Below are 10,000 nucleotides of genomic sequence, written 5' to 3' on the forward strand. Positions count from 1 at the left end.
GACTCAACAGGATGTGCATCGGATATGCATCCCGAGCCACTGTGGCGTTCCCGTGTTCGCTGCCGGGGGGATGGGGTTTTGATTCGGGGTAGTTTTGGAGAGGGGGGGGGGGGGGGGGTGGAGTGGGGTGGAGCAGGCGTGAGGAGAGAAGGATGCTGAAGCTCGCTCCCGTCCCCCCGCAGCAGAGATCCCTTCTCAATTTGCTATTTGAATCTGTCATGTTCTCCTCTATGCCTCTCGTCCCCGTTCATCCTGTTCTGTTCTGTCCTCCTGGTCTCCTTTCATCCTGTCCTGTCCTGTCCTCCTGGTCCCATTTGAAGGCTGTTCACTTCTGTCCTCTCTACTCCAGATATTCTCTCTCTCTCTCCTCTTCTCCTCCTCTCCTTGGCTCTCTCTTCTGCGTTGCAGTCCGTTGCAGTTATCTGAACCTTTCTTTTCCCTTCTCTCCTCTCCTCTCTTATCCTTCTCTCCTCTCCTCTCCTCTCTTCTCCTTCTCTCCTCTTTTCCCTTCTCTCCTCTCCTCTCTTATCCTTCTCTCCTCTCCTCTCTTCTCCTTCTCTCCTCTCCTCTTTTCCCTTCTCTCCTCTCCTCTCTTATCCTTCTCTCCTCTCCTCTCCTCTCCTCTCCTCTCCTCTCTTCTCTCCTCTCTTCTCTTCTTCTTCTCTCCTCTCCTCTCCATCTCTCATCTCATCTCATTGTAATCTAGTGTCGATCAGAGAGCTGCTGCAGCAGCAGTAGTAGTAGCAGGCGCCGCTTGCTTGCCATTCCACTTCCCCTCTGAATAATTCAGGCCCTGAAAATGGCTCCAGCCCTTTTACCCACCTGGACACGCCGGTTTGTTGGCTGTTTGTTCCCTTTTTGTCACCGTGCCGTTAAAAGACACCCTGACAAGTGTGCCGGTGGTGGTGCTGCCGCCGTTATGGATACAAATGAGGGCATGCGCCTGGAAAAACCCACACCTCCAGCCTGCTTAATGATGAGGGATAACTCCGGCGCATAATTACTCACTCCCCCCCCCCCCCCAGCCCCTTCTGCCCAAAGTGGAGCCTGGCGATTGAACGCACACATGCGACACTCTTAATACTTAGACACTGCAGCAGTGTCGGTGTAGCCAGCCAGCGCCTATAGAAGCCTGGCCTCATCAGCTGTGACCGTGAGCGAGAGACTAACTAAGCGGTAACTGGGAACATGTGTGTTTGTTTGTTTTATAATCTGTGTAAAAGTCATGGAAGACCAGCTGTGTTGCTCTTCGCAGAACTATCAGTTGCAATCCCCCCCCCCCCTCCTCCACACTTGGTATCCACATGATGGACGGTCGCCACCACTGTTTCTATGGGAACAGTTTTGATGCTGCTGTATCTTGTGTGTGAGATGACTGTTTATTCATACAGGCCCTCAGGCGTTTCGAAAATGCTAATGTCGGTCCATTTAACAGTGCCACAAACACGGCCCGTCCTTCGACCACACGCCGAAAGCGAAATTCCCACAAGGCAGCGGGGAAGCGAGGGGTCGCTGCGAGTCGCTCTAGGCCATGAACAGCAGCAGCAGCGCCAGAGTTAAGCACTTCCACCTGACACATCTGTGGCCCTGCTTCTCCTCCTGCGGGTATGTGTGCTCCTGGTGCCCGCCTGGTGCCCGCCCCGAGGGCGCCCACCTGCGGGGTCCTGGCATGGCGGAGCTGGAGGTTGGTGGTTGAGAGTGGCGCGGAGTAGAGTCGGGTGTTCGGCTTCCTTCTGGGCCGGGCGTCAACTGATCCGGTCCACTCTCATCCTCCCGTGTTTGTTTTGGACTCCCAGATGCCCACAGCTACTTTTGAACACTGCATTGAACCATTGCTATCATGCTGTTGGTTTTCCAACTGTTCCTCCTACTCGACAAAGGCGACAGTTCCGCACAAGTTTGCCTTTGTTGCACAGGAGGAGGAGGAGGAGGAGGAGGAGGAGGAGGAGTATGGAAATGACTCAGCACCCGCTGTGCTCTCTCTTTGTACGGCAGCACAAGAAACAGTTGGCTTGAGCCATAAATACCTCTTAACTTTTTTCCCTTTTTTCTCCCCGTCCGCTCTCCTCTCCTCACCTCCTCTCTTGCCTGTTAAGCTACCCACCCCCCGAAGCGCTGGGGCGCGGCGGCACGCTATCGCCTGAGAGAGGGGGGGGGATTCAAATGTCATATTACCGTTGGCAGAGGAAAGGAGAGGAGGGGTGGTGTCCAATCCCTGGCTACCCACCGTGACTTAAATGAGTCACCCCCCTCTGATGAACAAGAGGGTCCCCTGGAGCGCCTTTCACGGAGGATCTTGTTATCGAGCAGAACTCACACAGGGTTGGAGACTTGCTCCTCATTACACACTTCTTCTTGCCTCTTTTGTGTTTCAGTCCTGCGCCAGACGTCATTCTCCGGCTCACCTGAAACACAGGGAGTCAGGCGGGGTGAACCCCCGTGACATGACACATTGGAAGCAATTTGCTGCTTGGCTTGTCTGTACCGCCATGCGAGATCATGATTTGTTTGAGCTGCTGTTGATGGGGGGGTTTGTTTCCTCGGCTAGGGAGGATGTGTAGAGATGAATCACCCTTTGCAGGCTAATCTGTCTGTTAACGGTAGAGGAAGTGGCAAAGGTACAGGGGTGTGGTTGATCCATCAGTAGCAGGATTAACCTCTCTCTCTCTCTCTTCCTTTCCCCCTTCTCTCTTTCTCTCTCGCTGTCACTCTTCCCCCACCCCCCCCTTCTCTCTCTCTCTCTCTCTCTCTCTCTCTCTCTCTTCCTTTCCCCCTCTCTTTTTCTCTCTCGCTGTCACTCTTCCCCCCCCCTCTCTCTCTCTCTCTGCTTTTCCACAGGCTGACATGCTCTCTAGAGAGTACCTGCGCAAACACTTCCCCTCTGCAGGCTCACAGACGCAGGATGGAGGACAACGGTGAGTGGTGGCTGCAGAGACTCTCTCTCCATCAGAGAAGGGCTGTGCTGTGTGAAGGGCTGTGCTGTGTGAAGGGCTGTGCTGTGTGAAGGGCTGTGCTGTGTGAAGGGCTGTGCTGTGTGAAGGGCTGTGCTGTGTGAAGGGCTGTGCTGTGTGAAGGGCTGTGCTGTGTGAAGGGCTGTGCTGTGTGAAGGGATGTGTGAAGGGATGTGTGAAGGGCTGTGCTGTGTGAAGGGATGTGCTGTGTGAATGCCTGTGCTGTGTGAAGGGCTGTGCTGTGTGAATGCCTGTGTGAAGGGCTGTGCTGTGTGAAGGGCTGTGCTGTGTGAATGCCTGTGTGAAGGGCTGTGCTGTGTGAAGGGCTGTGCTGTGTGAAGGGCTGTGCTGTGTGGAGGGCTGTGTGAAGGGCTGTGCTGTGTGGAGGGCTGTGTGAAGGGCTGTGCTGTGTGAAGGGCTGTGCTGTGTGAATGGCTGTGTGAAGGGCTGTGTGAAGGGCTGTGCTGTGTGAATGGCTGTGTGAATGCCTGTGGGAAGGGATGTGCTGTGTGAATGCCTGTGTGAATGCCTGTGGGAAGGGATGTGCTGTGTGAATGCCTGTGTGAAGGGCTGTGCTGTGTGAAGGGCTGTGCTGTGTGAAGGGCTGTGCTGTGTGAAGGCCTGTGTGAAGGCCTGTTTAATGCCTGTGCTGTGTGAGGGGCTGTGTGAAGGACTGTGCTGTGTGAATGCCTGTATCAAGGGCTGTGCTGTGTGAATGCCTGTGTGAAGGGCTGTTTAATGCCTGTGTGAAGGGCTGTTTAATGCCTGTGTGAAGGGCTGTGCTGTGTGAAGGGCTGTGCTGTGTGAATGCCTGTGTGAAGGGCTGTGTGAATGCCTGTGTGAATGGCTGTGCTGTGTGAAGGGCTGTGCTGTGTGAATGCCTGTTTAATGCACGTGACCGGCAGGAGTGGGCCCCACTGTGTAGGTCAGTGCTGCTGATTGCTTTTAACGGGACTTCATGACAATGATTCACAGCGATTCGAGAATGTCCATGGTCTGAATTATATTATCGGATGTATTACATTCAACAGGGAGGTGCTGTGAAATGCATTGTGGAAAATTGAGTCAACAGTTCACTGTGTGTTGTTTGCTTCCTGTCTAAGACACTCCCTAGTTGTACAGGGAGCCGATGCCAGTTTGGCAGTCCTTGGCATTGAAGATATTAGAGGCCACATGCTGTGTCAGGCTGACTGAGAGTAGAGGACAGAGGGCTCAAATGCCAAAATTAAGCAAAACAGCTTGAAGAAGTGAGTGTGTTTCGCTAAGTGATTTTGTAGGGAAACTGCTCTTAAGCTCCCTGTTATTGGTGGTGAATATAAAAGGTTAAGGGGGAGACTAGAGCCCACCTGTGCCATATTAACATGATCGCTCTGAACTCCGTGAGGGGTGATGAGTCTATACGCCCACGTGGGAGGTGATCTTCAGAGCAGGAGCAGCAGGAGCAGCAGGAGCAGCACGCCCCTACTCCTCATTCAGACACACCCTGGACGACTGGCTCCTCGCCGAGGCCCCCTTCCTCGGGGGACCCTCTTCAAAATCCACTCTAACTTTCTTTTAGTCTGTTTTGATCATCCCTCTTTTTCATCTAAAAAAAAAGAAGGAAAGGGAAGAAAGGACAGGGTGGGGTTTTTCTGCCAAGAAAGCAGCAAACATGTCCTCCTCCCTCAGATGGAATCTCCTGGCTTCAGCAGAATTTTTCTGAAGCAATCGGAGACGTCCCAGGGGGAGCGGCGGTGCAGCCCCGTGCCCCCCCCCCCCCCCCCCTTTGGGGAAGCCTGGCTGTGATCTCGTCATATTAGCTCGCTAATGAGGCGCCCTCCGAATCTGCTGAGTGCAACCGCACGGTGCTCCAGACTTCCGTGTCATTAAACCGTTTTTGGAGGGGGATAGCCCTGCTTCGTTACCGGGAGTTCACTCCTCTCTCTCACTCTTTGCCCCCCGGTTGCCTCTTCTACCACGTGCGTAGATTCACTAAATAACTTGAAGTAGAATTGCTGCTCAGACTAGAAACACCCTTCTCCAAACCTCATTTGTGATTTGGTTGTTAGGGATATATTATCCAAATTGACGCCCGTACGAGCGGATTCTATGATTGAGGCCTGAGCCTTAACTCTGAGCAGAAACGCATTGAGGATTCCTCAGAGTGGTGTGTTAAGAGGTGGCAATAAGACTTGTAATAGCGTTGAGGATTACCCTCTGGTAAAGGGGGTGGGGAAAGTTGCTCTGAGGCCTTCTTATGCAGCAGCAAAACGAGTAAATCCTTGAATGTCTGATTTCTCCATGGCTTCTCTAAAATGCCTGAACAGGCGCGGAAGGCCTGATGCATCCGACAGCTGCTTGGAATTTAGCTGCAAAGTCTCATCCCCTCACATCCCATTGTCACCTCCTGCATATGAATGCCTCATTTACACCGCCAGAGGGGAAAAAAAAGGGCTCTTTGGTGTTTGAAAAGCCAACCCCTTTTGATGAAGCTTTTTTATCCCAGTTGTGTTGGGGTGGGGGGGGGTGTGCTTCCGAACACCTGTAATTGTCAATTATTTGATTAACGTTTAATTGGCTGCAGCTTGACGTCGTTAGCGCCTCTAACCCACTCACAAACATCAACACTCGGTATCAAACACTGACCATGATGGAGAAGAACAGTACAAATGTGTTACGCGTGTCGGTTACAATAAGGTAAAGTCGCAGTGCTGAAACAGGAGCCCAATTTGGGGTTGAACTTTTGTTGGTGATGGCCTGACATTTTTGTGTGCTAGACTTCCACCCTCAGCTAATTCATTTTGTATCATTTGTTAATTAAATGACATTTCTAGGCCATCGTGGTCTGTGTACCTTGAAGTGCTCAGTAATCCTCGCTTAGTCACGATCTTCAAACGCTGTTGCTGCTTTTGCTGGCAAAACTATACGTGAGTCATCATCGCCACGGCTGTGATCGCCACGGCTGTGTCGGTGAATTCATCGCTGGTTAGTCACCGCCAGAGGACATGATGGCACATTGATGATGCTCACAGTTGGCCTCAGTGAGCCAGTGGCTTTGGAAGTGGCGGGATGGATTCAGGCTCTAGGTTTCCCACGGCGCTCCTTAAGGTCCGAGCGCGTGCCGTGGCGAACCCCCACCACCCCCTCCCTGCGCTCAGGTAATGAGCCCGGTGCCCCGGCAGGAAGCTGGCCAGCGGGCGAGCGAGTGGCGGCAGAGGGGAGATGAATGGGATTCCCCTCGGCCCCTTCCAGGCCGGGGCCCCGAGAACAGGCAGGAGGAGCCAGGGGCTGGGAGTGGGAAAGGGAACAGCAGGAGAGGAGATGAAGGGAGATGATGGCGAAAGGGAGGTGCGAACGAGACAGAAGAAGAGGAGAGGAGGTGGGGAGGAGGTCGGGGGAAGACCCGTCGGGTGGTGAGATTGAGGGGAGACACGGGAGCGACGGGACGAGATTGACTGCGAGAGGAGGTCATCTGTACCTCGCACTCACTCACTCACTCACTCACTCACTCACACACTCCCGCAGCCACTAATTTACTCCTTCACTCATCCTCTCTCATCGCCGTGACTACGCACCTGCGGCACTAATAGACTCGCTGGGCTGCTGATGCTGGGCAGCCTGATGGAGGCACTCTGTTACAAGCATGGAGAGTTCTGCACGTGTCAGTCTAATAGCTCCCATTAGCTTTTCCTCAACCCAACCCCCCCCCCCAAACACCAGCAACCCTGCATCCTCTCCCCCCCATCCCCCACCCCGCCCCACCCACCCCCCAGCTGTCCATATGTCCTTTTGAAAATCAGGCCAACAGGTTAACACAAAATCGGAGTGGGGAATCTATGGGCTGGCCTGCTTTAATTAAGTTCACGCTGATGTACACATCGAACTGCCCTTTTCCAAACAGCACCAAATGTCAAGCAAATGTTAAGGAATGTGTTTAGGAATGCCTCTCTGCAGCTTTTCACTGATTGCCTCTGTGGGGAGCTGCTAGCCGTTATAAACGACAGAGGCAGGAAAGGTCGTCATGCTTTACCGATGCTTGCCGGACCTGGGGGGACTAAATGCTCCAAGCGTTTGACAAACACACACCTACTCCTCTCCCTCCTTCTCTCTGCCATTCTAAAATCAGATCCCTGGTAAGGTATTGACCTCTTCTATACTGTGGTGTTGAGGGCACTGAATAACCCATGAGGGTCAGTTAGCTTGTAATCCTCCGTCCTCCCCCCTGTAAGACCTTCTGATTCCCCCGGATGGAGCCCTGTGCAGTCGTGGGGGATGTCATCTGGAAAAGATCACCTGTTCGTTTTCCCCCGATGTTTTGTAATAATGTGCTGATGAGTTGGCCCGTGCACTAAAGTTTTAAAGGTCACTGTCCAGCTTGGTATTCAAATTTAGTTTTGACCAGGTGATGAGCTGATTGATCGGAGTACAGAAGAGGGCCCCAGGAGGGAGGCAAATATTGACAGCTCTGTGATCCATGGAAATCACCCTCTTTCTCCCCGTCTCTCTCTCTCTCGCATGCATGTGCACTCAATCCCTCTCTCTCCCTCGGCCTCATTCACGATCTGATGCACCCGGGCTCTCCCGTCCTCTCCTCTCCCCTCCTCTCCTCTCCTCTCCCCTCCTCTCCTCTCCTCTCCTCTCCTCTCCTCTGCCTCTCCTCTCCCCTCCTCTCCCCTCCTCTGCCTCTCCTCTCCCCTCCCTCTCTGTCTTACTGATACTCTCAGACATTGTGCCTGTAGTCACTCTCTCTCTCTCACACACACACTCACAGACACACACGGAAACATTTCTCCTGAAATGCGTGGCCAGGGGCCTCCTGTGTGATGGGAGCAGCAGCAGCAGCACACAGTGCCCGAGGCAGCAGGCATCTGGGCCAGCCGGCACTCTGGAGCAGGAGCTATGGAGCGCGTCTCTCCCCAGCACACACTGGGGCTGTGCAATGGGAGAAGGAGAGAGGGGAAAGATGGGGAGGGAGGAGGAGAGAAAGAGAGAGATGGTGAGAAAGTGGAAGGAAGAGTCAGAGAAAGAAAGGGGGAGGGAACGATGGTGCGACAAGAAGGCAGTGAAAAAGAGACTTTATTTACCTGTTTCCTACAGCCCTTCATATGCCTGCTGTGAGTTGCCAGCCATGCAGAGAGAGAGGGAGGGCGGGAGAAGTTGACGGGGGGGGGGGGAAGAGAAAGAAGGAAGGCAGGATACGGAGGGAGATGAGAGGGAGAGAGGAGGGGAGGACTGAGAAGGCTGACAGGAAGTGCGATGCGAAGCAGCTGCAGCTGAGAGGAGGCCGGGCGGGCGGGCCACTTCTGTCTGTTTGATGCAGTGCGCGGGCTCGGCAATCGTCTCATCATGCTTGGCCTCACACTGAGCCTCGGCGCGCCTCAAGGAAGGGCCGCGTTCCCCCCAGGTGCTGATAAATCACCGCCACCTGCATCATTTTTCACCTGCTCCCGGCTTAGACACCAGCGTGTGACAACACGAGCACGCGGCTGCCGGATGTGGGCCAGAGTGGGGCCAGAAGAGTGGAGAGGGAGAGGGGGATGGAGGAGAAGTGGATAGAGTGATCGTGTTATTAGAGAATGAGTGGGCTGGGTGATGGTGTTGGAGGATGAGGGGATGGGGTGGAGGTGAAGAAGGATGAGAGGATGGGGTGGAGGTGTTGGAGGATGAGAGGATGGGGTGATCATGTGGGCGAATGGGATGATGATGTGAGTGGATTAGCGAATGTTGAAAGAATCCAAACATAGATGAGATGATGATGCCCGTGATGGAAGGGTCATGTATGATAAGGAAGAGCCTGGGAAATTAGTCATGTGAAGGATCCTTGTGAAGGACTGTATATTGATTAACACTTCAAAAAGAGGAGTAGGTTAATTGATGCTTTGCCGTTTCACTGAATCGCAATTTCCAAAACTTTCAGAATTGTACAACCAGTCTCTGTTTTGGGTAATCAAACTAAATTAATGTGCCGAATAATTATCATAAAACCTTTTTTTTTTTTTTTTTCAAAGTGAGCCTTCGGTACCAAAACACCTTATGGTTATTTAATATCTCCCAGATGCGCTTTTGTGTGTACCTGGTCATTCTTCTAGACGGATGAGCTGGCGCAGCCTTCATCACATTTGCTGCCAGAATGAGACGGTCTCCACAGACGCCTCACGGAATAAAAAAGGGCATCTTTGATCTGAGCAGAGTTTTTTTTTTTTTTATTATTATTTTTTTTTTTTTCAAACTAACTTTCCCCGGTACCTTAAGCAGGTGTGAGCAGATTGAGTCTGTAACCGACACCCGGAGCAGAGATTCAATCATCAGCACGCCATTAGAGCAGCGGGGGGGGCGCTGGAGAGGGACATCTCCACGGTAACCCATCACCCGACACACGCTGGGAACCAATCCATTCACAGCGGCCGAGGGGCTGAGGAGAAGTAGACTCGTGCTTATCAGATTGCAGAGAGTGAAGAGAGAGACTGAGCGGGTCAGAGAAAGCGGGGGGGGGGGGGGGGCTTCACACGGACCAGGAGGCTCGGCTTTGGAGAGATATAATACTGCTCCATCTCAGGAGATGTCATGGAGGGCAGGCTTGCGCTAGAAAGGGGCAGCGATAGAGCCTGGTTACCTGTTGTGTTCATGCACAGGTTTTTTTTTTTGGTCCGTGCAATTTGATTGTACATTAGATTGCTAGGCTAATAGTTAGCCTTTAGTTTGTCCTTGATGCTGATAGATGTCTGTAGGCTCTCCAGAGGTCAGGGGTCAGGCATGTTCTCAGTGATTAAGGGGGCTGCTGCAGACGTGCTCCTACACAGGGTTTGACCTGAAAGGGCCCGTCTGACGCATGAGCTGGGAGGCGATGAGGGGCCTTGATGGAGGAGATGTGCGTAGCCCTCACGGAATTTTCCGGATGGAGAAGGGAGCTGGGCGCTGTCACAGACGTGGCGCATCTGTCTCTGCGGCGTGTCAGCGCCCTGGCGGTCTTCTCCGTGACAGACGCCGGCTGCTGCTCAGACGCCGCCGCCTTCGTGCACAACCCAGCCGGTGTGATTGACAGGCTGGTCACCATGGCGGCGGCGGAGGTG

General features: G+C 53.2%; 1 protein-coding gene across 1 annotated transcript in view; it reads left to right on the forward strand.

Annotated features, from left to right (window-relative positions):
• Positions 1–10,000, forward strand: part of LOC105892296 (endonuclease V) — a 45,289-nt gene that overhangs the window by 20,561 nt on the left and 14,728 nt on the right. Inside the window, exon 8 of the mRNA XM_031563873.2 lies at positions 2,839–2,915. Within this exon, the coding sequence (XP_031419733.1) occupies positions 2,839–2,915 (77 nt within the window). The remainder of the gene's footprint in view (positions 1–2,838; positions 2,916–10,000) is intronic.

This window comes from Clupea harengus, chromosome 26, assembly GCF_900700415.2.
Source record: "Clupea harengus chromosome 26, Ch_v2.0.2, whole genome shotgun sequence".
Classification (NCBI taxonomy): domain Eukaryota; kingdom Metazoa; phylum Chordata; class Actinopteri; order Clupeiformes; family Clupeidae; genus Clupea; species Clupea harengus.